Source organism: Poecilia reticulata, linkage group LG21 (assembly GCF_000633615.1).
Source record: "Poecilia reticulata strain Guanapo linkage group LG21, Guppy_female_1.0+MT, whole genome shotgun sequence".
NCBI classification, from domain to species: Eukaryota; Metazoa; Chordata; class Actinopteri; order Cyprinodontiformes; family Poeciliidae; genus Poecilia; species Poecilia reticulata.
The window spans coordinates 1,643,825-1,670,319 of NC_024351.1; the positions used below are offsets into that span (position 1 = coordinate 1,643,825).

Below are 26,495 nucleotides of genomic sequence, written 5' to 3' on the forward strand. Positions count from 1 at the left end.
CTTAAAGTGGTTCCAGTTTCTCTCGATGGCCAACCTGTTGAAACTGTGGCACATTTTAAATACCTTGGGTCGTTCCTGGACAGTCAGATCAACTTTGCTGAAAACACTGAATATATTTTGAAGAACTGTTCTCAGAGACTCTACCTTTTAAGAAGACTTGATGATCTTCTTAAAGATAAGTCACCCATATGTCTTGAATTTGGAAAAAAAATCATTTTATCATGAAAGAAGGGTTCAGTGAATGGCATATGAAACTGATGGGTCGGTACCTCAAAAAAGGTTAAGAACCACTGGTCTAGAGCCAGAAGGCTGCAGAGGTCACATCAACCTTCAGCCGTCCAGTAGCTGCCACTCATCTATGAAGGCAGAGGAAATGTTGGCACCGATTTCTGGACTGTTTGATGTTTCTGGCAAAAACAACATTGAGTGTCTGCCGCTACGCAGCCATTACTCACTGAGCCGCAGTTCAGCAGTTCAGGTCACCCAGATTTATTCCTCCTGTAACCCCAGGAAGGATCCTCTGACACTCGGGAGAGGATGGAAGGTGGAGGCAGCAGCAGGGAGGTCAACAAGCTGCTGAGAGGAAAATAAATGATATTGTAGAAATGAGGAGGAGGAGGAGGAGATGAAAGGGGCTGTATGTTATCTCCAGCTGTGGGGGGGAAATGAGATCCAGATGTGCTGCCGATAACAGATGCGTTCAACTCTTACACGTCTAAATTTGGTTCAAAAATGTTCAGTTTGGAAGCAATTCTGGTTTAATTTGCTGTTACACCTTTATTAAAACCTGAGGCGTCCAGCTGCAGACGGTTCCCGCTGCGGTCGCATTAATGCAGCCGACGGTCCGGCTGTAACCTGCAGCCGCTCGGCACCACGCACGTCCAGAAACCCACTCAGAGCGGATCGCAGGAGCCGTGTTTGTGGTTCGTATTAAACTTTGGCTCACAGAAGGATAATTGCAGCTTTTTGATGGATTTCTGGGAAATCCTTTCCAAACCTTCCAGTTTGTAATCGTGAGCTCGAGTTTATTTTGAGTTCAGGTTTATCTGTCATGAGCAGTAAATACTGAATTCACGGAAGCCCTTTACTCTGAAAAAACAATGCCACAAATATGCAAATGAAAGAAAAATAGACTTACGGTGTAAAAATGTCACACTATTAAAGACCCGTCAGAAATCCCTGTTCATAAATCTGACTGCAGAAACTTCCTGTGAAGTTTGAACAAAAACAAACTCAGATGTTCCTGCACCGAAAACAGAATGAATGTTAAACTTCATCAGGTTTTAGGAAGAGAGACTGAATGAATCCAACATGCTGTGAAGTAGGAATGTATATTCATGCATATCTTTTTAATCAAAATGTAAATATTTGATCAAATGTACTTTCTTTGATGAGATGCACATCAAATTCATTCAAACAAAAATACATCTTGGAAATTGGCACCAAATATTAAATATTTAGCCTCAAACTAAAATTTTGCTCCCAGCTAAATATTTAACTGGTTGTGTAAAAATCAAACTGATCCTCCAGTTTCAAGAAGATAATTTGTTAACATTGAAGCCATTTTTATCAGAACTATTTCAGTATTTTTAAAATAAACGGCTGAATCTTTTGTCTTGCAGCCAAGTGGTGCCGTACGGATTCGGGTCGGTGCGCCTGCGCAGGGAGCTGCAGCGCTGCTTCTGCACGGACTCACAGGACACAGAGTGTTCCAGCTTCTGCTCCGAGCACACACAGACACTGTGAGTGAACACACACACACACACACACACACACACACACACACACACACACACACACACACACACACACACACACACACACACACACATGTTGATTTAAACACGGACTGCATGTACAAACAGAGACAATAAGGCTGCGTTCACACTGCAGAATGAAGTGACCCAATTCCGATCTTTTTGACGTAATGCGACCTGTATCCGATCTTTTCATGGCAGTGTGAACAGCTCAGGTCGGATTCTTTTAGAATGTGAYCCATATCCGATACGTATCCGATTCAAATGCGACCATAACGTCCAGGCCGCATTCATCCGAACTGAACGTCACTGATTCTCAACAAATCTCACTATTCTGCTCCTGAAACGAGCAGGAAGGAAGAAAAACAACAACCATGACGGATTATATGAGGATTAAGTTGTTAATTTGCTGCTCCGGCCGGAYAACAACTTCAAATATATAAGCTAAGCTCCACCGTTAGCCTCCATGTTTACTTCCGCAAACACTGAGCTCTTCTTCTTCTTCTTCTCATGGCGGTTGGCAGAACACTGAGAACGCTGACGCTATRGCGCCCTCTACTGCGCATGCGGGACACTTTCAGGTCGTTTGCCCGTTTACACTGCAGAACACATACAGGAAGCATTTACTGGCAGTGAGAACGACCCCGGCAAAAAAAAATCAGAATTGAGTCACTTCCGGCTGCAGTGTGAACGCAGCCTAAGCTGCAGGGCCTGGTGGGGGATTTTACCACCTCTTTCTTCCCCTTCTGCTGCTCATCCAACACTTTCATTAGATTTCCTCCTGCAACTCTGCAGACAAATAATGTCAATGTCAAATTTATTTATATAGCACTTTAAAACAGGTATAAAACTGCACCAAAGTGCTGTAGTAGAAGAACAACAACACAAATGACAAAACAGAGCACAAACAATACATCAATTAAATGCCAAAGAGTAAAAATTAGTTTTAAGAAGCGATTTAAAATGATCTAAACGTAAAATGATCTAATCTGGAAAGGTAAGTTGTTCCATAAAATAGGAGCAGCAACAGAAAAAGCTCGATCTCCTTTCCTCTTAAGACGGATGGACACAGGTGTAATCACTGTATTACATTATATATTTGCAAATTTGGTTCCTTGCATTGTTGTAAATATTATTGCCAATATGGCTCACTCCTATTTATATCTGCTTTTCACTTAAAAACAGTGATGGAGCCCGTTTCACTTTTTTCCAAGTCATTTTAAAATGTTTTATTTATTACCTAAAATGTTCAAACCACTGGATCAACCAATCATGTTTATTTGTGTGGCAACAAGCACTTCAAACTGCTTTATATCATAAAAACACAAAAATAAAGTAATGAAAACAAAATGCAGTCGCCAGTGGAGAGACTAGCAGCAAATGTTACATTTTGTGGAGAATAATCATCAAAACCATTCATAGTTTCTTTATTAAAAAAACAGTTTTCAGATTTATAAAGCTTTATTCTATTCCATCTTTATAAGAAGAGAATTGCTCTAATTATTAGCTTCATAACAACTCCACATTTTATGTTTTATTTTTCTGACCAAGAAACAACATAAAGTCTTTTTTTTTTCCTGCAGGGAGGAGAACGCTGCTGTGAAGAGGAAGACTGAGAAGATGAAGAGCTACAGAACTGCATTGTGGGAAAAAAGAAGCCGGCACGCTCTCAAGCACCAGACCTGAGACGGCGGCGCCTCACCACCAACACCTGCTCTTCAGAACCGAAGTCCTTAAAGTATCTAAAGCAACTCGTATTGGTCCGGTCGTGTACAGTGGTGTTTTTTGTTAATGTGATGATGATGATGATGTTTGAACCGGAGCTTTGAACACTGACAGGCTTTGGCTCGCAAAATGTATGAACATGTGAACTTTGTGTTGACTCCAGTCCGGTTTAGATCCGGTTAGAAACAGCCGAAACGTGGAAAACCTCCAACCTGAGCATCCAGGGAGTTTTTACAGCTTTACAGGAGAGTAAAAAGTCCACAACTTTTTTATGTTTTGTCACATTACAACCATAATCTTCACTACATGTTTTGGTCATTTTATGTGTCAGGGCTGTCCACCGAAACAGACTGAGCCTAGAGGCTCCTGGTATCTCTGGAGGAGCTGCAGAGATCCACAGCTCAGGTTGTAGAGGTTAAGAACAAATGTTGGCTGCACACCACAAATCTGGAAAAGAGTGGGAACAAGTTGAAAGAAAACTGTAAAAATCTCTTTTGGAGTTTATGACAAATCAACAAACATATAAGTTGTATAAGAGCTCCAGTTAGCCACTATACCTGCTGAGTTAGAATGGTCTAGTCAAAGTACAATTGAAAATCTGTGACAAAACTTTATTAAACCTTATTTAACTCAAGTTATTTTTCTGGGATGATTTTTTTGGGGGTTTAGGAGAATGAAATTCATTTTACTTTGTGGTTGTTATGTCACAAAATGTAAGAATGTTTGAAGGGCGAAAACACTTTTTATCTTACTACAGTGTGTATGGTGCAGCAAAAGGGACAAAAATCAGACAAATGGACAATTTGTGTCCTCAGTGACACAAGACAAGTCTGAATAAGTGAAATACCACAACCTGCTTTCACCTTATATATAATTATCCCTGTAGCGTTAGCATCTTTTTCCATCTGACTTTTTCCTTCCACTAAACTTTCTGTGAATATGCTTGGATACAGCGCTCTATGAACAACCAGTTCACAGATGTTGAAAGTAAATCTGGCAGCTCGCCAATAAGAGGTTATTTGTCTTAACAGCAGCGCTTCATGATCAAGAGCAACATTGTGTCCAGTTCAATTTTTTGACAGAAAAATGGCTCTGAATGGTGATTTTTATTTTTATTTGTATGTCTGACTTTTGTTTCTCTTACTCCATCATATCATGATCAGCAACGGGGGAAAAAAAACAGCTTTTAGGGTCAAAAGGGAAACATACGGTGTGGAGACAAGTGGAATTCAGTATTATTTTTTTATTTTTTACAGTTTTTTTGAAGCTTTTCTTTGGATTTTGGCTTCTTCTCAATTTCAGACGAGTCGTTTTTACTGGCTTCTCTTCTGAAAACAATTTTCCTCTCAAACATGGTTTGCAGTTTGACTGTAAGATGTGAATTAAGCTCCTTCATGCTGGGCTCAACAGCTCTGCTCTGAATCTCCATTTTAACTTTCAGAAAAGCTGCTTAAATTTCAGCTTCAACCTGACAAGGGATGACAAATTACTGATAAAATTAGTTAGAAGACTAATTGTACGATAATCGGAAAAAGGACTGTGAGGATTTCACCTGCTGTCAGAGTTGCAGACTCATTGTGTGAATATGAATAATAATGATAATAATATATCTGTCTGTAAAGAAATGTTTTTGCTGCTTCGCATAACGTTTTGTGTATTTCTTCCATGAATGCATGCATCCGCCAGCAGCAACAGCTGTTTGCTGTTTCTCTGTGTTTATATCTGCACCTTTGCTTCTTCCTCCGACATGTTAAAGTATCGCTGAAGAATCATGCACACAGACGGTAGAGTGTAAAATAAAGTATTTATTTCATGTCTAACCCTAAAATCTTCTCCATCTCTTCATCGTGGCGAAATGTTGTCACTTAAAAACAACAGTCATTAGAAATATGTTCAAATCCTCTGGTTTTCTATGAAAAGGACACGTGCGAGAAATTCAAAACCTGTTAACGACGTTTGACCACAAGGGGGCAGAAGAACTTCAGAAAACATTTTAAAGCATTGATGTCCGAAATTCAGTCCTGAAGAGTTGGTGTGCTGGTCCTGCTAACTAAAAAGTTAGTTGTGTTAACATTAAAGCACTATAACAACATGCTAGAGCTAAATTCAACCATGCCGATGCCCACCATGATTCAACAGACTCATGGTTCACATGGACATAAAAAAGAACAAAGACATGAAACACAACAACACATGCAGAAAAACTGAAACTGGTGGTACAGATTGAGAAACGTCAGAAACTCAGAATGGTTTTCATCTACTTGCTTGACCCTACACAGGTTTTCCATAATAACTGAGTACCAAAAAGTGCAACATGATTTATACAAAACACAAACACATGGAAGCTTTGTTGCGTTTTCTGTTCAGTCTGCCGTTTTCCTGAAAAACTCCAAATACGCTCAGTTGCTGTTGTGGATTCTTATAAATGACTGATTGCGTCAAAAGAGTCGCTTTTTTGACACAATCAGCCACTTCACTCCCTATCCAATCATTATCTGACAACCTTTTGACCTGGAGTTTTCTGCTTGACTCGGCATGCTTGGATATTCAGTGTAGTAGGTCCTAAAAAACGAGCCTGGTGCCACATAACTGTTACCAGAGGAACAGCCTCTTAACCACATGTAGTCAAGTAGGCGCTAGTCGAAGAGGGGCATTAGTTTCTAACAACCAGTAGTTGGATCCAGGTCCAATTTTGCATGGCAGGTTGCCAGCTCTAAAGTTGGACCAGGAAGCAAGAAAAAAATTTCTGCCAGAGCAACAAAAACAAAACATTTTAGCGATTCTTTTAAAATTGTCAAATTCTCAGACACATCTACAAACAAGTTTCCTGCCACTTTAACTGGCTCAAAGCAGATATATCTGCATCCTGACTTAAAACTTGAATAGTTACAGAAATTTGATGCGTACCATCTACATTCAGTCATTTCTTTCTGGCAGGAAATTTCCTGAAGCATTTAAATAACTGTCATCAAGTCTTTAAGTAGACTGTGCTCAGTTGTAATAATCCCTTCAAACAACATGGATGCTGGATTCATATTGTATAATTGTGTAGATAGATGGTGAATGGGCTTTCAGATGTGTGATTTCTGCAGATGAGGTGGATGTCTGGATCCGTTCTAAGGCTCGGCAGACTGTTGCATGATGGATGGATTCATTCGCAGGGAAACTTCTGTCGTCATCAGTGAAAATTGCAAATCACCTCCATCAACTTGCCAACACCTCGGAAACACTGGAGCCGGATCAGTTGGGAAAACAGAACAAGTGATGATGGAGATGTTTACTGCTGAAAACGGACGGAGGTTAGTTTGGGCATAATGCTGCCACCTGGTGGACAATCTGGGTCACAGCAGGAGGAACTGAATTAGTTTTCAAATGAAACGTGATTTGAGTTTCTGATCAGGCCTTTAATTTGCCAGATTTTTTTTAAATTTATTTATTCTAAAGAGATTTTAAAACAGCACGCCGTCTCTTGAGCAAGGCAGTAATTGTAATACGGCAGATCTGATTTATCTTTAGGACTGGAGTCACTAATGAAGCCCGGGGAAACTCATGATTGGCTGCCTGACATGTCGATTAGCACCACCTAGTGAACAACATGTAGAACTACATGACGTCAGAGATGTGTTTGGATTAGTCCTCTGAAGTTATGAGGATGTGATGAATTTAAATCCTCGCAGACTTGACGCTTCTCCTCTTCGGATAACTCTGACAGATGACGGTGGAAAGTTTCTTCAGATCGACCTGAAGGTGAGTTCAGCAGGTGGGAATCATGCCGGTGGACGCTTGATCTCCTAGACCGGATCAGAAAGGTTAATTAATGGCAAACAGCTGGAAGTATTAAGGGATAAGTTATGCCGAAGAGCTATTCTAGTGCTAAAGTCTAATTTAGAAAACTAAATATTGATGTTTTCATCCTGTAAAATGTGTAACTATATACTTTACTGTGCAACTTTGACTATAATGATAGAAGAGTGCAAGACAAATACTGTTCTACTCGTTTTAAATCGATTCCCTTTCAAAAACGTCAAATATGTGGAAAAGCAGGACGCAAAATATGAATCTGTGCAAAAGCAAACACAAATTGTTTTCTGTTGCTTTGGAAAAATCATTTTATTGGACTTTGAGAGCCTCAATGTGTGAACAGATGTCAAACATTTTCTTAGTGCCTCTCTGACAGATTTAGATTAACTTTAAATGTTCCTGAACAATACAGACAAAAATGTTTAACTTTTCTATGTTTAAATTGGGTAGCGCTGCATAATGTAGCTACTGAATGCAAAAAGACATTTTTAAAATGATGATGAGCAGATCAGATTCTGTAAAATATATTTAAGACAATAATAGTTTAGATGGACGGTGAAAAGATCTTTTTTAAATATGGGGGAAAGCAAATAATAAAAACTATTAACTTTAATGGTTAATAGTTTAATAATAAAACCTTTGGCGATTTTAGCATCATAATGATATATAATATAAATAACTGGCCAAATATGTATAAAGTATACTTGTGAGCCTTTTATAAATGATTATTGATCTCATTGCATCTTTTTTTGTGATGTGATTATTTCCTCCATCTGCTCTTGTGGTTTTATCATTTTTTTTCTCGTATAACAAAAGGGCAGAGCTTCCATGATGGCTGCAGCCACTTTTTACCCATGTTTATGATGTTTGTTGGTCTTTTCTTGTTCTTGTACTGAAATTAATTTTGTTGTGCTTCTATGCAATGACAATAAAAGGCTGATTCTGATTCTGAAGATCCTTAAGATATACCAAACTGTGTGTGTGTTTGCGTGTAAACTCTGAATGATCCTGGCAGCAGATCAACATGCGGTTTTGACCGGGTGCCAACCAGCAGAGAAATGTGTCTGAAGGATTAAACCGAAACTATCAGCTCAGAATGATGATCAACTCTATTCAACTTCCGTTTCTGGGTTCAATGACTTTAAATATGTAAAGCAAGTTTTATTTGTTTGCTACCATTACAGTAGCACACAACAGCAAGAAATGACAAAACAGAAGTAAAAATAAATGTGACCTTGAATAATTTTTTGGTCAAATTCAACTACGTCTTGTTTTGCACTGAACATGAGAAACTCTGACCCTTCTGTTCGTTGATATGGAGAACATATCAATATGTTTTGATATGGAGAGCATTGTAATTTAATGCTGAAGTTGATCCAGAGCTTTGAACAATTATTTAAAATTAGCTTCTACATTTATACAGAGAAAATGTGACTGAATATTTTTCTTAACATGTTGCTCCAGGTCTTGGAGCTGCAGAAATAAGCCAAGCGCAAAATAAAATCTTATTTCTAACTTTAATTTTTCAGTATTTAATTAAAAATAATTGTATCAAAGCTGTAGTTCTAATATAAATGCTATGAGGAAGTTCAGACATAACGAACTGTGACACGATGAAAATGATTTACTGATAATCAGCAGAGATAAGAAAACTATTTATCATCTGACTTGTGAAGCAAAACAACTGGTTTGACAGATTTAAAGAAGCACGACATGGTGGATTGTTGAATAACCAGGAAACTTTGTCATGATTAGTTTCACTAAACAAATATGCACAGAGATCAAACACAACTACACTGAAAGATTTCAGGATCTCTCACCTGTTGAAAGGTGTTGCAGAAATATTTCATTTCATTCATGGTCACTGTTTTCTTTATTTTCTTTTCAATGCCATAACAAAGACGAACCTAAATGAAAACAGTTTAAAACATAACTAGATGCATAAATTTTATTCATCTGAAGACACATAGTATCTAAGTGTTTTGATGGCAGTGAAGTGACTCGTTTTCCACCAGTTAAATGTTAAACTGTGTCCACTGATAATTTTCTGTTTTTGAAACTTAAATCACATCATTTATGTCTTTGTATTGCTTCACCAACATACAATAAGAAATTAAACATCTAAAACGGAATAAATAGAAAATAACCTTACAAACAATAATGTTTAAACTTTAAAGATTTAACATTAGAAAAATCAAAGCAAATGCAGCAGAAACATTTTATTCAAAAACAATGTGCTAGAATAAATGAACATCACCTCTAAATATGACGTTTCTTAAAAAAATAAAAAGATTGTATCTTTTTGCAATAATACACTGAAAATCCCAGATTTGCTCATAAGTTCTGCTTCCTTTCATTTAAAAATTAAAGCTCTTCACAAAAATAGATCTTTGTGGCGCGTCAGACAAATTCATGTTGTAATATTTGTACTAAATATTCTGACTGTTAGACTCAAAACTGACTTTAATCCATCCATACACACATGAATGAATGATTAGGTTTCCTGTTTAGCTTGAATCTTTCTTTACACTTTCTAAAACACACAAACATTTGACTGTTTGTCTAAGATGAATCAGCAGTTTCATAAGTTTCTTTTCAATATTCTTTGTAAAGTTAAGTGTGCAGGAGCCTCTGAACGTTGACCTGACATGTTTTCTGTTGTATTGAAGGTCAGTGCAGTGACATCAAATGGATTCTGCTGGACAAGAACTTCAAACTGAAGCTCAATCCCAGAAACCTGTTGAGTGTAAAACATCAATGGATAAATATTCAGAATTTAAGAACCAGAGGTAAGTCTGTTTAGATTTATAGCTGTCAGTTTATGTGACTTTATTAAACTTAAAAGACGGATAAAAAGAAAAGCCAAATTAGACTAAGGAAGTATTTGGGAGATAATCCTGATGGATTAATTTTTATTTAAACAGCCTGGAGCTTTGCAGAAATATGTAAGATTTTAAACATTGTTAGTTTTCTTAGCAGTAAGACAAAACTGAGCTGAATTAACTGCTTAAATTGCACCTTTCAAAAACTACACAACACTTATAGCTTTTAACATGATTTTTGTGATGCATTACTTTACAATCAGCAGTTCAGCAAGTTGTTGATAATTTGTAATGCAAATTAGCTTCTGGCATAAAATCTTGGTTTCCTGACTTGTGCAGAAATATGTGAACATCATCTGGTTTTCTGTTTCACTAAAGTTCTCAGCAAGAACACAAGATGGACGCTGCTGAACCAGAACCTCAAGCCAAAGCTGGATTCAAGTGTTTGCTCAAGCGAAAAATATCGATGGACAGAGACGTCGACTACAAACAAACAGTAAGTTTCCTTTTATGCTCTCTTCCTGTTTTACAATGAAAACAAGGGAAAGAAAATATTTCATTATATTTTCAAGTTTTTGAATTGTAACAAGGGAACAGCTTGTCTATAAAATCCTGAAATCAAATAATCTGTCATGAGACACTAGAGAAATATCAAACAACAAACTAAGAAAAAATCCTTGACACAAAGTGTGACACTGCCTAAAGAAGAGATGCTGATCTGACTGAAAAACAGGCACTGGATTAAATTTCCTGCCCTCATGAACATGAAGTAGATCTGCAAATTGGAGTTTCAACCAGAGGTTTTACTTATTTTCTTTTTATTCTATTTTCACTAATATTTCTTCCCCTCTGCCTGTGTGAACTTCCGCGTCTAACATCATCACAGAGGTTCGTGACAATCCAGACATTCCTTTCTGGTTTCTGCCAATCCAGTTCCACCAGGGAACATTTCACAGGTTTCACTAGACACGAAACGATGGTCAGAGACTGTAGGATGAAAAAACACGATGTTCATCAGATTTATTCTAATTAATTTTACATGACAGAAATTGCAACCAAGAGCATTAAAAGCTGAAGCCTAGAACTAATTATCTCATCCCAAACAAACAATTCCAGTTGATACAGAAGTAAAAAACAATGTTCGAAGCCCGGCCCAGACTCAGATTGGTACATGCGTGACAGCAGGCTGAAGCCTTTCCTTGTTTCTGTCTAGTTAGTAACAGGAATGTCGTCCGTCTGCATTGGCGTGTGGCATGTCAGAAAAGTTCTTCTGTCTTCACGAGAAATAATTTACACTTTAAATTTTGAAATGCTGCACATGGAGATGATCACAAAGTTGAACACTTTCATCATGATCTTTTCTTTGTTTTCACAAATGGTGAACCCAGTTATAACACATATTATTACATTTAACATGGAGAGTCAAAACATCTTTGTTATTGTATTTATCTACTGGTGGGGATCAGAGGCCCCTGTGGTTCTGACTGAGCTGCTGTTGCTGTGATGTAACTCACCACCATCAGTGTGTGAATGAATGGGTGAATGTAGTGTGAAGTCCTTGGACTAAACAAGGTGTTTTAGAAATGCAGACCATCAGACATTTGTTTAACCATGGATCAATGTGTAATGTTTCTGCAGCATCAACCAGCCCTGCTCTGAGATCCTCACGGATCAATCTGTCCCTCTGCACCAAAAACATCTGGATTCCATATTTGTGGTGAGAACATTTGATATCAATGCGACAAAAATCATCTAGCAGGGATGGGAATGCATCATGGTGATGTGTTTAGCATCAGCTTGTATTTAGCATCCTAAATTCTTCAAACTTTGGTTTTAATCTGTTGTTTCAGGTTTTTTCCTATCATCTTGTCTCAGCTTTGTTTCTTTTTCCCTTCTTCAGCTTATAAATGTTGATACAGTTTTCTGTATCAACATTATAATGTTCTAGGATCTGGATCAGTTCTGCCTCAGTTAAGCTGTGGATGTTTGTGTTCCGGCATCAGGGGGAAAAAATTGTCCAGTTTGAGAAAAACTAGTTGAGAAAAATTCAAAAGGTTCTGACAGAAGACGGCCCAGGATGCTTAACGAGCCAGAATGAGACAGATGAGGGTGGAAACAGCAAAAATCTCTTCCTGAACATGACCCTGAACCTCTTGAGGGGAATGAAGGAGGAGGAGCTGGCTGACAATCTACAAAAGAGTAAGATGATTTGAAGAGTTTCAAAAGAACCTAAATTAGAGAAACATCAGAAATATTCACACCTGCAGCAAACTTAATGAACATATGTAACTTCAATAATTTTTTGTTTTCTCATTAAGAAACTCTTTGCACCGATAGCAGAGGAGAAATCAAGTCTAAATTGAAGAAAAGGTTCCAGAATGTATTTGAAGAGCTTGCAAAAGCAGAAGAACAGTGATGACCAGAGGAGCAGCCGGCATTGGAAAAACTGTCCTAACACAAAGTTTCGTCTTGAACTGGGCTGAGGATAAAGCCAGCCAGGACATCCAGTTCATGTTTCCCTTTAACTTCAGAGAGCTGAATCTGCTGAAGGAGAAGCAGTTCAGCTTGGTAGAGCTTCTTTATCACCGCTTTTCTGAATTCAAAGAAGCAGAAATTAGCAGATTTGAAGACTCCCAGGTTCTGTTCATCTTTGATGGCTTGGATGAGAGTAGACTTCTGCTGGACTTCAGCAACAGTGAGATTCTGACCGACGTGACAGAGTCCAGCTCTCTAGATGTTCTGCTGACAAACCTGATCAGGGGGAAACTGCTTCCCTCCGCTTGCCTCTGGATAACCACATGGCCTGCAGCAGCCAATCAGATCCCTGCTGAGTGTATTGATCTGATGACAGAGATCCGAGGATTCACCGACCCTCAGAAAGAGGAGTACTTCCAGAAGACGTTAAAAAATGAAAGACAAGCCACAAAAATCATCTCCCATATCAAGAACTCACAAAGCCTGAACGTCATGTGCAACATCCCAGCCATCTGCTGGATCACTGCTGCAGTCCTGCAGGATGCGATGAAACTCCAGAAGGAAGTGATTCTTCCAAAGACTCTCACTGAGCTGTTTATAAATCTACTTGCTCTTCAGACTAAAGAGAAGAGGATCAGGGTTGTTGGAGCAAAACCAGAACCATTCTTCAATTCAAAAACCATGAAGATGATCGAGTCTCTGGGGAAATTAGCTTTTGATCAGCTGCAGAAAGGAAACCAGATTTTCTATGAATCAGACCTGGCAGAGTGTGGCATCGATATCAGAGCAGCTTCAGTTTATTCACAAACATTCCCTCAGATCTTCAGAGAGGAGAGAGGGCTGTACCAGGACAAGGTGTTCTGCTTCGTCCATCTGAGTGTTCAGGAGTTTCTGGCTGCTCTTCATGTCCATCTGACCTTCATTGAGTCTGGTGTAAATCTTTTAGATGAACAGTTGAAATGCCCATTGCCTGGAGACGCAAAAGAAAAGACTCCACTAATACACCTGCACCAAACTGCTGTGGATCAGGCCATACAGAGTCCAAATGGACACCTGGATTTGTTCCTCAAATTCCTCTTTGGACTGTCCGTGCCAACCTCTCAGACCTTCCTGAGTGGCCTGCAGACGAGAGGAAGCTCACAATCCAACCAGGAAACGTTTCAATATGTTAAGAAGCTCTGAGAGAATCTGCCTGCAGAGAAAAGCATCAATCTGATCTACTGTCTGAATGAACTGAACAATCATTCTCTGGTAGAGGAGGTTCAGAGAAACTGGATTGCGGGAAGTCTGTCCACAGACAAACTGTCTCCGGCTCAGTGGTTGGCTCTGGTCTTCATCTTACTGGCATCTGAAAAAGATCTGCATGTTTTTGACTTGAAGAAATTCTCATCCTCAGAAGAAGCTCTTCTGTGGCTTCTCCCTGTGGTCAAAGCCTCCAAAACGGTCCCGTAAGTAGATTCAACCTAATAGTTCATTTTCTGCTGTAAATACAGACTTGTAATGTTTTCATTGTTGATCCCTTGATAGGCTGAATGCCTGTAACCTCAAAGAGAGAAGCTGTGAAGCTCTGTCCTCCGTTCTCAGCTCTGAATCTTCTAGTCTGAGAGCTAGATTTAAGTAACAACAACCTGCAGGACGGAGGCATAAAGCAGCTGTCTACTGGACTGAAGAGTCTGTTCTGCAAACTCGAGGTTCTCAGGTAAGGATAAGCAACCATTGCTTTGTTTTTTTATCATTGAGTTAAATAGGATTCATCCACTGATTTTGATTTATTTATTTTTATGTTAATAATTTCAGGCTTTCAGGTTGTCTGATTGCAGAGGAAGGCTGTGCTTCTCTGGCCTCAGGTCTGAGCTCCAACCCCTCCTACCTGAGAGAGCTGGACCTGAGCTACAATCACCCCAGAGACTCAGGAGTCAAACTTCTGTCTAGTGGATTAGAGAATCCAGACTGGAGGCTGGAAACTCTCCGGTGAGGACCAGAATCTTCTTGTAATCTGGATGATGAATAGAAGAGTTTCCAATGAAAGACTCGGCTTTAGTTAATCCCACATTTAGTTCAACATAAATGATCCCTATCTCACAAAAAAGTAAAGTTTTCTATCTATTTTTTAGAGTTAAATATTTCTCTAAAATCTAATGTAATCAATATAATCACAAGTTTATAATTTTTCCAGTCGTATGATAACTGGTTGGTCTAAACGGCACCATAACCAAGGAGACTGTCACTTTCCATTTTTACTCTCCTGCTATTTCATATTTTCTTTAAAAATAGGCAAGACCCGTCTCCTCCAGGGAAATAAACATTCCATACAAATTACCTGCTTAAGAAATATACAGACAGGATAAAACTGGAATTTAAACAAATAGCAACTCTTTCCCACAGGTCAGTAGCACCAAATGTTCAGTTTACAGGAACTTTATGAGACATTCAACATTTTATAATAAACATGGAGTATGTGAGCAGCAAGAGGTCGAGCCCAGAATACTGCCTCAGTTTTGGGACTGATAAGTTTAGATATAACGCTAAATAAACATTTAGACCATAGTTCTGCTCTTTAACCACAGTATAAAAGGAAATATTTTGAATATTTATACAATGACTGAGGTACAGAGGAGAACGATGACAAACGGGAAACTGATTCAGCAGAAGGAAGGCATTAGGAATGGTTGTTTCCAGGAAAACAGGCAAAACGTTTTGATATAATTACAGTTAGAATCACATTTGTAAAAGTAATTGTTTCTCTCTGCAGATTGGATCATCAAGGAGAACAGAGGTTAAAACCTGGACTTCAGAAGTGTAAGTTTTGCAAAATAGTTTGTGACTTAACACTAGCCTTTATTAATAAGAGTTAGTAGTGTGTTTTAGCATATTAGATAGTTAACACTAAAAAGAACAAGAAGTGTTTCTTCATTATGCCATTTTCTTTTTCCATGTGAAACACATGAAAAAAGGTTTCACATGGATGATTTCCCAAATGTGCAACAGATGTTGCTAAATAGTGTAATTTGCACATGTGAATTACATGCAAAAAACATTTTACATTTGATTCAGGTGTTTCTAAATTGTGTAATTTGTACATGTGAAAACACCGCACATGTGGAAGGTTGCCCACATGTTCTTCAGGGTTACTACATCATATAATTTTTGCATGTGAACATGTTCCACAAGTCAAAGATTCCTCACATGTGCTTCCGGTGTTATTTTAGTATGCCATTTGCACATGTGAAAATATTCCACATGGAAGATTCCATACTTTTGTTTTATGTGCTACATACAAATATAAAGTGTAAACTTTATGGGAAAACATTCCACATGTGTAAAGTTTGTCAAATGTGTTTCAGGTATTGCTAAATTGTGTAATGTTTACATGTGAAACATGTTACACATGACATGTTGCATGGTTTCTTCAAGTGAAACAAACGAGTAAACGTTCCATATTTGGGTATTATTATGTTACTGAGCAATAAATTCAATAAGAAACAAACCCAGATGAGTCATTAGCAATTTCTGCTCTACTGTTTCTCTCCATCAGATTTCTGTGAACGTGAACTAGACACAAACTCTGTGAACAAATACCTGAAACTGTCCATAAGATGACGCTGGTTAAAGCGAAGCAGCCGTATTCGGATCATCCAGAAAGATTCGACTTCTGGCAGCTGCTGTGTGGAAACGCCCTGACTGGTCGCTGTTACTGGGAGGTGGAGTGGAAAGGAGGAGTTCGCATAGCCGTCAGTTACAGACGAATCAGGAGGAAAGGAAAAAGGAATGGCTGCAAGTTTTGAAAGAATGAACTTTTCTGGAGGCTGAGCTGCTCTGATGGTGGATATTCTATCAGCCATGGGAGGAACAGTCAGATATTCATCCCGTCCTCGTCCGTGTCCCACAGAGTAGCGGTGTATCTGCACTGTTCGGCCGGCATCCTGTCCTTCTACAGGGTCTCATCCGACACACAGCTCCATCTCTACACCTTCAGCACCACCTTCACTGAGCCACTTTATGCTGGCTTTGGGTTCAGCTCATATGACTCCTCAGTGTCTCTGTGTTCTCCATAGTAAACATGGCAGCTAGTTGACAAAACTTCAGTGTGCAGTTTGTAATATTTAACAAATAAGTAGAAGTAGAATAAAAATTGCTGAACCAAAAATGAGATTATTCTGGCTATGGGCTAATCTAAATATTTAGTTTGAAGCTAAGTATTTAAGTAGGAAACAAAATATTTAGATTCAAACTAAATATTTAGTTATCAAGTAACGGAATGGAGCTAAATATTTAATTTGAAGTTAAATATTTGGGTTGTAAACTAAATATTGAGCTCCAAACTAAATACTGTCTATAGCTTAAAATAATATCTTGCTAACTAAATATTTAGATATTTAAACCTTGTGGGGATTAAAAACCATAAAAGGCATTGGATTACATTTGCATTCCAATTTATTTGCAAAAAGTCTTGAAATATAATTTTTCATTCATGTTTCCCTCCCACTTCAGAAATTATGGACCGCTTCATTTTGGCAAAATGTCAAAAGTTTTTCTCTGTTGTTGCAACAAAGATGGATGGATGCAATATGTTCATAAGAGAACAGATTTTTTCATCTAATTGTGCGTTATAAGCACAATTATTAACTACTTAGTGATAAAAGTGGAATTAACTCAGTTTCTCTAAATGAGTCACTGTCAAATGAGTCAAAATCTGAAATACAAGTAAAATATGTGTTGGTTTGTTTTTTATGCATGATGAAGAAATGAAACATTGAAAAATGGAAAATTTTACATAATGTATATATACAAATAAATTTCTTCTCTATGATGAACGTCCTGAGACGATTTCTTATGTTTAGGGAAATTAGACACGTTGTGTATAACATGAAGTGCATTAACCTGCACTTTGCTTCAGAGATAAAAAGGTTTAACAGTGAATTTCAAGCTCTCACAATTTTTTCCCTCTGAGTCTTTAATGTGCTTCTGAAACTAAATCTGTCTGATCAACATTTTTCTGTGCCTTTGACCCCATTCAAACCACATGTTTTCTGTTACAATATTGCAATCTGTTTTCAATTTGTATGTATTTTTTCTATTCCTTGATGTTAAAGTCCCTTCTAAACTTGTGTTTATTGCTCATTATCTTGTATTGATCTGTTTGCATATATGCAATGAAAATAAATCCACTTTGAGGATTTATTCACTTTGATCAAAAAAGTACAAATTTGATTTGACATTTTCACTGTAGTTTTTATTCAGATATCAGCAGGTTTGTTTGGTTATTTTTTTTCCCTTAATTGTTTCAAAACATCTTTTTGTGTCTGTTAATGTTATCTTTATTTGATATTAAAATTTGTTCTGAAAAAAAAAAACTGAAAATAATTAAAAAGTTTAGAAACTGTATGACAAAATGGTGGCCGTTTTGTCATACAAATATTAAAGTTCATATTTTTATGGAATGTACCATGAATCGGACAGAAGGCAGTTCCAAAAAGAAGGAAGAACAATTAACATTACATTTACAATTGATAACATCATTGGTATTGATGTCAGTGAAGTAAAAGGTCAAATTAATGAAGTATCTGTTGGGGTTGCCTTCCCCAGATAAAAAAAAATAAAAAAATCTGACTAAATTATTATTTTAAAGTTAGAAATGTGTTCTGTGAAACTGAATTTGTGTTGAAGCTTGCACAACTCAATGGTACAGGGAAATATTTTAAATTATTCCAAAGGAGAGTCTCAGTGCAAGAAGTGGCAAAACTGAAAAGCCTTTGGCGCCCCCTGATAGACTAACTTGCTCAGTGCATTCAACTGGGCATGATCTAGCAACTCGTATTCATGTACTTCAATATTTCATTCATTAATTTATTTATTACATCTTCTTTCCCTTTCTCCATCTCAATTATAACAATAAAGGCTAAATTAAGTTATTTTTGAAAAATACAAACTTAATAGAGAGAATTTAGTTTATTAATGCGAAGTTGAATTGTTAAGTTCCCAGCATTAGGGGTTTTTTTTCTGTTTAGCTGCTCCAGTCCATACTCCAGCCCAGTAGGTGGCGGTAATGCACCATCACAGTTGCCCAGCCAACCGCCATTAAAAAAAAACTTGTACTTCCGGATCAGAGACCTGATAATTTCCTGAGGAGCGCGACGTAAACAGACTGCATGTGGCGGGAATGTGAATGTGTTTTTCCTGCACTTTTCCCTCCGGTTTTCCAGCCGAAACATGATCCCTGCCGCCGCTTCTCGCTGGACTCGGAAGGAAAGCAAGCCGGTGTTCAACGTCATGTGGAGGTGCGTCGTGTCCGGGTGTCCGAACCGCATGGGGAGCGTGAGCCGGGGCGCGTTGAAGCGAGGACCGAAACGGTTCTTCAGGTTCCCCACATCTCCGGACCGAGTCAAGGTACAGCGGAGGCTTCGGGAAGTAGTCCAAGCCCAGAAGTAGCTGTTGTTTTCCTGTTTGGCTCAGTATATTTCCTGGTCTTTAATAATGTCACAATAGAAAATTAGGGAAAATGTGCATTTCCAAGATTTGTTCCCTATCCCAATGTCTGAAAGTGTTTCCTTCTTTCTGCGCTTCTTCATCATAACATGTTTCCTTCTGTCTTTCCTTCATTTTGACCTTAATTGTGTTGACATCTTCATTGTTGTGTCCTTCCATCTGTCCTACTCTTCTCGTTCCCATTCTTTCTTTTTTGTTTTCTTCTATCTTTTTATGTTTCTTTTTGTTTACTTCCATGGATTCTTCATTTCTCTGGTCTACTTACCTGTCCTTTTATCCCTTTCTTTCTTTTCCTGTCTTTCGTCCTGTCCTACATTGTGCCCTTCAATCTCTCCTTCATCTGTTTATTTTTGCATCGTTTCCTCCTCCTTGTCATTTCCTATTTCCTTACATCTTCTTACTTTTCATTCCTTTCCTTCCTTCTTTCTTTCTTTCCTTCCTTCCTTCCTTATGTCCTTATCTCCTCTCATCTTTCCATGTATCCTGTCTTATTTCCTTTGGATCTTTCCTTCCATGTTTGTTTTTTCCTTTCATCCTTCACTTTTTCCTTCTTTCCTTACACTCTTCCTTGTTATCCTGTTTTTTTATTGTCTTCTTTTCCTTTCATTTCCCTTATTTTCTTTTTTTCTACCATTATTCCATATTTCCTCTTGTTTCCTTCCTTCTCTCTTAATTTGTAACGTTCCTCATCTCTCTCCATCCTTTCCTGTTTCCTTGCCACCCTCCCTTTTTGTCTTTTCTTTTCATTCTTTTTTTCCTTCCTTGTTTCCCTCCCTCATTACTTGTAACCTTCCCTGTTTCATTTCTTTCTCCCATTTTTCCTGGTTTTCCTTCTTGTTTCCTTCCTTGGATTCTTCTCTCTGTCCTACTTCGTTCCCTTCCTTTTTCTCCTTTCATCTTTTTGTGTCCTTTCCTTCCCTCCTTCCTCGCCTTATGTTTGTTTTTCTTTCATCCTTCTTTGTATTTTATTATATTTTCTTTTCATTTGTCCTTCATGTTTTCTTCTAATACGTTTTGTGTCCTCTGATCCCTCCTTGACTCCTCACCTCCCTCCTTGCCTCCTCGTCTCCTAGGTATGGCTGGCGGCGTTGAGGGAAACCGATAAGGATCCGTCTGAGCAGTATTTCATCTGTGAGGATCACTTCCTGCCGGAGGACATTTCAGGAAACGACATTCGGAGCGACGCCATTCCCATCATGCCTCCTTATCTGGACGGGCCACAGTTCCCGACCGGCGCCGACCCATTACTGGAAGAGGAGCAGTGGGCGACCGGCGGCTGGGGTGAAGAAGAGGAGGAGGAGGATGAAGATGAGGCACCAGAGCAGGTCTGGAGTCAGTTTCTACATCTTTCATCGGATCTTTAATGTGACATAAAATCCTAGAATCTGGTTTCTGATCTCCAGAATCCGAACAGACCTGCTCAGAATCCATCAGAACCTGATGTGAAGAGGTACCACCCGTCTCAGAAACCGGGTCAAATTGACCAAATTACCTTCTAAATGATATTTGTTTCCTTTTCTCCAGTGAATTTTATCGTCAGGATGAAACGACCGACTGGTTCATCAGAGAAGGTGAGTCACAACAAATTAGTTTCTAATAATTACGAGATAAATATAACCATATCAGTGTTTATATTCTAACTAGGATAAATACATTTATTTATTTTGATGGCTGGAAAATTTGCAAGTCAAATCCTGGATTCTTCTCCTCCATTATTGATTTCTTCTTTTTCTTTTTGCTGTTTTTGGAATATTTAATGTTTATAGAAAGTCACAATATATCAGAATTAACATCTGCTTCCTTCCTTTCGCCCTCCCCTCTTTCCATCCATTGCTTTCATTCATTCCTTTTAATTCTCCCATCCTTCCTTTCTTTCATTACTTGCCTCTTTCCATCCCTTCATCTTTCTTTGCTGCTTTATTTTCCTTTTTTCATCCATCTTTTCATCGTTCCCTCCTTTAATCCAGCTTCCTTCCCTGCTCTCTTCCATCCGTCCTTCGTTTCGTCTTGTTTCAGCTCATAAACCTGTTTTCAGGTGATTCCTGATATATCGGCATTAACATCGGTACCGGTCCGATAAATGAAACTGGGTTGATGTTTTAAACTCTGTCCAAAGTTATGGAAATATTGGTGAATATTGGAAATCAGCCATTCAATATAAATATTGAACGTTGGCCCAAGGTTTCACATTGATGCATTGCTAATATTTTAATATCTGATTTAGTTTGAATCACGCTTATTGATTAAGTGTTTAACCAGCCTGGCTCTGTTGGCGCGGTTCCGTCTCCAGGTACTCCTCTGACCCGGCTCACGCAGGGTTTCCTCCAGCTGCTCATGGCCGACCCAGACGCCTCGCTGGACGTCAGAGAGGCGGCGGAGAAGCTCCAGACCCACACGCACCGAGTCCAGAGCGTCGTGGACGTCCTGCACGGCGTCGGACTCGTCCAGAGCGACTCGGATGAGCGGGTCCGGTGGATGTAAGTGGAATCGGTTCTGTTCAGGAATGAGATGAGCAGAGAAACCGTTCAGGTCACAGAGGATGGAAGACATTCCTGATTAAAACCAGTTCAGCCAGTACCACAGACTGGAAATGGTCCATCTGGTTCTGGTTCTGTCTGTCCGTCCTGCTATGTCTTTTCACCTTTAATTCTTTTATTTTTCCTTCTTTGTTTCCTTCTATCCATCTTTCCTTGCTCGTTTCCATCAGTTTTCCTTCCTTCTCTCCATCCTTCCTGATGTCATTAGAAACATCTGCAGTAAATTCATAGAAAATTTTTATTTAAATATTAAATCAAACATTTTTTAAACATGTTTCCTCCAAACTCCTTGTTTTGTTTTCATGTCCAATCTGAAATCCTTGAACCAGGATCTCTCCTTCTCTCTGTTCAGAGGAAGTAGTCCCATCTTCAGCTTCCTGTGGAGAGACACGTTGTCCTTCCTGACGATGCTGCAGGGGCTGAAGGACATGGAGGAGGAAGTGGACCGTCTCTTTAAATCCTGCGCTCAGCAGCTCTTTGACCTCACTGAGGATGAGGAGAACTCTTCATATCCTTCTGAGTTTGACTGAGGAGCTTCTGCTGCTAAATGTCTTACAGATATGCAGCTAGTTTGTGTTTATGTCGCGATAATGAAGCAGCTGTATGAACTTTAATTAAAAAACATTTATTTTAGATGTAAAAACAAGACAGTAAAGATAATGCTGGCGTTTTTAGTCATGTTGTTTATGTAGCAATGTATCTGGGAAGATGATAAGTTGCTACGCTCTGGCTAGCGCCGTCCAACCAGAACAGTTTGCGCAACAACAAAGTTCAGCCGTTTCAATTTGAAATAAAACACAATGCAGAAATGAGGAGGGGAGATAAAGATGAGGGAGTTTGCTGAAAACTTCCAACATTACGCTGCGAAGATCTCCAGTTTCTAACTGTTTACGTTTCGCGTCAAGATCAAAACATTTTCACAACTTTATTAGAGTTACAAAACTTAAAGATGCTTAATTTTTTATTTCAACATCTATTGATTTCTTTCCACTTTGTTTTGATTTTGCATTAACTCCTGCTAATGCTGTTAGCTCCTGCTAATGCTGTTAGCTCCTGCTAATGTTTTTAGCCGTAGCTAACATAGTAAACGGTAGCTGATGTTTGTTTCAGCAGATATCAAAACATCAACAATGAAGATGTAGAATTTCTAAAGTAATTATGAGTTTTTAAACCCCAACCAAAAACTTTTAGGTTAAAATGACAATTCCAACATATGTAGACCAACTGGTTTAATTAGTCGTTGTTCCTTTAAGAAGTGTTTGATCCTTAACTTGTCTTCACGCTGGCCTACATCTGCTGCGATGACATCTGTCGCCTTGGAGCCCTGCAGCAACAGACGGTGATCGTCATCAGATCTCCTCCAGAAACGAAGCTGGTCATTCCTCCTCCTGACGAGGTGAGCAGATCCCAGGGGAGAGCAGCCGATCCCAGAGAGATGGATTAAAGCTGATTGTTTTTCTGGTCCCGGCGCTTCAGGATGGGATTCGGATGCAGCTGAAGTCTGAGAACGGTCCCATCATGGCGCTGACCTGTGACATGGGAACTTTGACCTCTGAACTCACAAACAGCCGCATGGCCTTCTCGGCGCTGGAGAGTCGCGTCAGGGCGTGTACGCTTGATGAAGGTACCTGGAACAGAAAAGTCTGGAATATTTCTATCACTTTTCTTCGTCTCATCCGTGTCACTTTAATTTATCCTTCATTTGAAGGATAAACTCGTTATCTCTGCTAAATTATGTTCTGAAATACTCATTTCTCCACATACAGATGCATCTAAATAAAGTGCAATATAATTTAAAAGTACATTTATTTCAGGAATTAAGTTAAGCTTTTGAAGTGTATCGACTGTAGGCACTAAATCACATATTAAATCACATATTGCTACTTTTTACTGGAAAATTACCTTAAAAATTCCACGTTTTCCTACACACTTTTTCTTTCCATGAAATTTTCCATCAATATTTTTGGATTGAGTTTGTGCCACTGGCTGTCAAAAGCAACCCAGATGATTTTTTCCTGTTCAGGTAAGGTGATTCCGATGTTGACTCTGGTTCAGCAGTCGATTGGGACGTTTGTGCACAGAAACATTGACGTCTTTTAATCTTTGAAACTCCAATTCAATCTTCAGTTTTTGCTTTTTGAATCTCGCCTAAAGGCTTGCATGGCTTCGCAATTCAAGTCTGTGGTATTGCTAAGCAGTTTTTCCTTCCACTTAACTTTCCATGCGTATTTTTGGGTAAGCGGGGTTCCTCATGATGTAGCCCTTAATTTCACCAACACATGACATTTCTGGTTTTAAAACTCTTTCCTTATTCGAATCATTTAATGATTTCGTTGGCAAAAAAAAAAAAATCCACAAAACAAACAAACGCTTAAAATGTTTTAGAATAAAATTAAATACATTTTTCAATGTTACATTAATTTAATGAGATGTTTTTATTACACTGATAAACACTCAGCGACTGAGTGAAGCTTTAAATTAAAAAAATTATTTTTCTGTTTGACGTTCTTTAAATCCTGAAGCTCAAAAGGAAAACTGATGAAATGTTTGTTTCTAGTGGTGAACAAGAAGATGAAGATCTAGGAAGACGATGAAGATTTTCTCAGCAGGTAAAGGGAGAAATTATTGTTTTTTTTTGTGTTTCTGAGCAGAAATATCAGTTTATTTAATCTGTTTCTTCTTTCTTGTAGGATGAAAACCCAACGTTGCGTCAAACTGAAGGAACTCTGAGGATGAACAGGAAAACCTCTGAATGTTCAGTGTTGGTGTTCAGAACTGACTGGAAATTCAAACCTGGATGAAAGTTTTTCTGTGTGATGGGGACCACAGCGCCCCCTATTGGCTGAACTCTTCCTCTTTGGATCATCTCAGCCACCTCAACTTGTCAGTTCACCAATTTAAACTTTGATTATCATCGTTTTGTTAAACTGGGAGGTAAACGGAGACCAGAACAAGCTGCTGGTGTAACTGGTGGATGGACTGAAGATCTCATACCCACTTTTTTTTTTTTTTTTCTTCGACCTTTAACCTCTCTGGTGTTTTTATCCAAACTGGAGACACAGGAGAGGTGAACAGCTGGTCAGAAACTTAAAAATCCGATACTTTTCTGTGCTGTGAATGCAGCATTTGAAGCATCAACGGGAAGCTCTCTTCAGTGTCTTCAAGCCGTTTAATTTGAATCTGAGACATAATTTAGGCTGCAGGACGGCGAGAGAGAGCAAGACTTTCATAAGATAACTTGAAGGATGAACATATCGCAAAAAGCTTTTTTTTACATTTTGAACTTTCTGTTGTTTTACATGCTTGATTTAAAATTATTAGGGGTCTTAGTCGTCACACACATCTAGTCTGTGTAGTTCTAACCACACGTATGGTTAGTTTTAGCATTAAGACGCTAACATCTGTTTAAAATGTGAAAATCCTCAATCATTGACCCTGTTTTACATTAACTGCTTTCCCTCACACAGTGTGACATCTCCCCTACTCCGAATATAACTTAATAATGACGGCGGAAAGACTGAAATAAATATTTTCTTCTATTAACCTGGAGACATGACACCTGTTTYTGAAATGTTTTATTTTTTATTTTAGAAAAACATGAAGGAGGAACAGAAATGAGTTTTGATAGAAACGTGTTACATGTTAAAACGCCACTTTGTTTGTGTTGCTGCTGTTTGGAAAGAGAAGAAACCAGATATCCAGATGGGATCAGCAGAACTGAAAAGTTTAATTATTTTTTGCTTCTTACTTTCTTTATATATTCTGAGATTCGCAAAATACATTGAAACCAATAAAAGATTCGACTTCAGAATCAAGAAATAATCCCTCATTTTCTGTCTTTAATCAAACTGGTTTGTACAAATTACTTGAATTAAACCCAAACTACTTTGAAAAAATAATCATTCTGAGCGAATTACCTGTGCAGCATGCAAAGAACAGCTGCACAGTCCTACTAATAACCTAATCATTTAATTTGAGATGTGCTGAAGCCGAGACGTGAAGGGATTTATTTTAATACTGTTTGCATGTTTGTTTTTTTATTTTAAATATAGAAGTGTATGGTATGAGAAAGCACAGAGTTTCTGTATTATGATCCTGAACAGCCAATCAGAGGCAGATAAATCTAATATCACAGTTAAATGCATAGTTGTTCTCACATAAACTTCAAAATTATTTTAAAAACACATCAAGTGACCAAAACTTTCTGTGATGTTAATTTCTTAAACCAAATCAAAACTATTTTGCTTCTAATAATGATAACTAAGTCAAGTCCATTTCCTGCTGGACTTGAAACAATCATTAAAGCTCAGTTTGATTCTGATCTATTCTGGTCCAGACAGCTGGCCGGTCAATATTAACTACCAACAGTAGAGGGAGCTGGTGGGTTCTGATAGACACTACCTCAGCAGCAGAGCATTCTGGGATTTGTAGTATAAGTGGTGAAAGATCTAGTAAACATCCATCCATTTTCTTACACCCTTGTCCCTCAGTGGGGTCAGGAGGTGCTGGTGCCTCTCCAGCTGACGTTCCAGGCGAGAGACGGGGTCACCTGGACAGGTCGCCAGTCTGTTGCAGGGCAACACAGAGACACACAACCATGCACACACACACTCACATCTAGGGGCAATTTGGAGAGGCCAATTAACCTGACAGTCATGTTTTTGGACTGGGGGAGGAAACCGGAGTACCTGGAGAAAACCCACCATGCACAGGGAGAACATGCAAACTCCATGCAGAAAGACCGGGGCTGCAAGGCAACACTTCTACCAACTGCGCCACTGTGCAGCCCTCAAGTAAACATTTTTATTGTAACTTATTTTGAGTCTGTTGCCTCCTATAGTGGATCCAGTTGGACCTGTTTGGATTCTGTTCTGACTCGGTTTATCTGCTCT

General features: G+C 38.6%; 3 protein-coding genes across 6 annotated transcripts in view; all 3 read left to right on the top strand.

Annotated features, from left to right (window-relative positions):
* The window catches only part of LOC103457174 (endothelin-2), a 24,687-nt gene extending 20,571 nt beyond the window's left edge, over positions 1 to 4,116 (top strand). The window contains exons 3-4 of the mRNA XM_008397138.2: positions 1,623 to 1,742; positions 3,341 to 4,116. Of these exons, the coding sequence (XP_008395360.1) occupies positions 1,623 to 1,742; positions 3,341 to 3,443 (223 nt within the window). The 3' untranslated portion in view covers positions 3,444 to 4,116. The remainder of the gene's footprint in view (positions 1 to 1,622; positions 1,743 to 3,340) is intronic.
* Positions 4,117 to 7,149: 3,033 nt separating this feature from the next.
* On the top strand, positions 7,150 to 16,809 carry LOC103457173 (protein NLRC3-like). Of its 3 annotated transcripts, none has more exons than XM_017302083.1 (10): positions 7,150 to 7,229; positions 9,953 to 10,072; positions 10,484 to 10,601; positions 11,744 to 11,822; positions 12,006 to 12,304; positions 12,424 to 14,028; positions 14,108 to 14,279; positions 14,378 to 14,551; positions 15,333 to 15,379; positions 16,116 to 16,809. In XM_017302083.1, the coding sequence occupies exon 6, from the start codon at positions 12,521 to 12,523 to the stop codon at positions 13,760 to 13,762; it is 1,242 nt and encodes a 413-aa protein (XP_017157572.1). In that variant the 5' UTR covers positions 7,150 to 7,229; positions 9,953 to 10,072; positions 10,484 to 10,601; positions 11,744 to 11,822; positions 12,006 to 12,304; positions 12,424 to 12,520; the 3' UTR covers positions 13,763 to 14,028; positions 14,108 to 14,279; positions 14,378 to 14,551; positions 15,333 to 15,379; positions 16,116 to 16,809. The 3 variants fall into 3 exon arrangements, with proteins under 3 accessions (XP_017157572.1, XP_017157573.1, XP_017157575.1); XM_017302084.1 differs by having other exon boundaries at positions 12,109 to 12,304; XM_017302086.1 differs by lacking the exon at positions 7,150 to 7,229 and adding an exon at positions 8,391 to 8,432.
* Positions 16,810 to 18,681: 1,872 nt separating this feature from the next.
* LOC103457172 (transcription factor E2F3-like) lies at positions 18,682 to 25,425 on the top strand. Of its 2 annotated transcripts, none has more exons than XM_017302051.1 (10): positions 18,682 to 18,967; positions 20,140 to 20,391; positions 20,449 to 20,516; positions 20,591 to 20,637; positions 21,357 to 21,543; positions 21,956 to 22,111; positions 22,885 to 22,999; positions 23,080 to 23,227; positions 24,161 to 24,212; positions 24,294 to 25,425. In XM_017302051.1, exons 1-9 carry the CDS (start codon positions 18,791 to 18,793, stop codon positions 24,184 to 24,186), a joined length of 1,176 nt encoding a protein of 391 aa, XP_017157540.1. In that variant the 5' UTR covers positions 18,682 to 18,790; the 3' UTR covers positions 24,187 to 24,212; positions 24,294 to 25,425. The 2 variants fall into 2 exon arrangements, with proteins under 2 accessions (XP_017157540.1, XP_008395359.1); XM_008397137.2 differs by having other exon boundaries at positions 20,470 to 20,516.
* Positions 25,426 to 26,495: the final 1,070 nt, after the last annotated feature.

Coding starts and splice junctions, on each gene's coding strand:
- LOC103457172 (XM_017302051.1), top strand. CDS start 18,791: ATGATCCCTGCCGCCGCTTCTCGCTGGACTCGGAAGGAAAGCAAGCCG. Junction 20,638..21,356: donor CGACTGGTTCATCAGAGAAG/GTGAGTCACAAC, acceptor TTCCGTCTCCAG/GTACTCCTCTGACCCGGCTC. Junction 22,112..22,884: donor GAGGATGAGGAGAACTCTTC/ATATCCTTCTGA, acceptor ACTTGTCTTCAC/GCTGGCCTACATCTGCTGCG.
- LOC103457173 (XM_017302083.1), top strand. CDS start 12,521: ATGACCAGAGGAGCAGCCGGCATTGGAAAAACTGTCCTAACACAAAGT.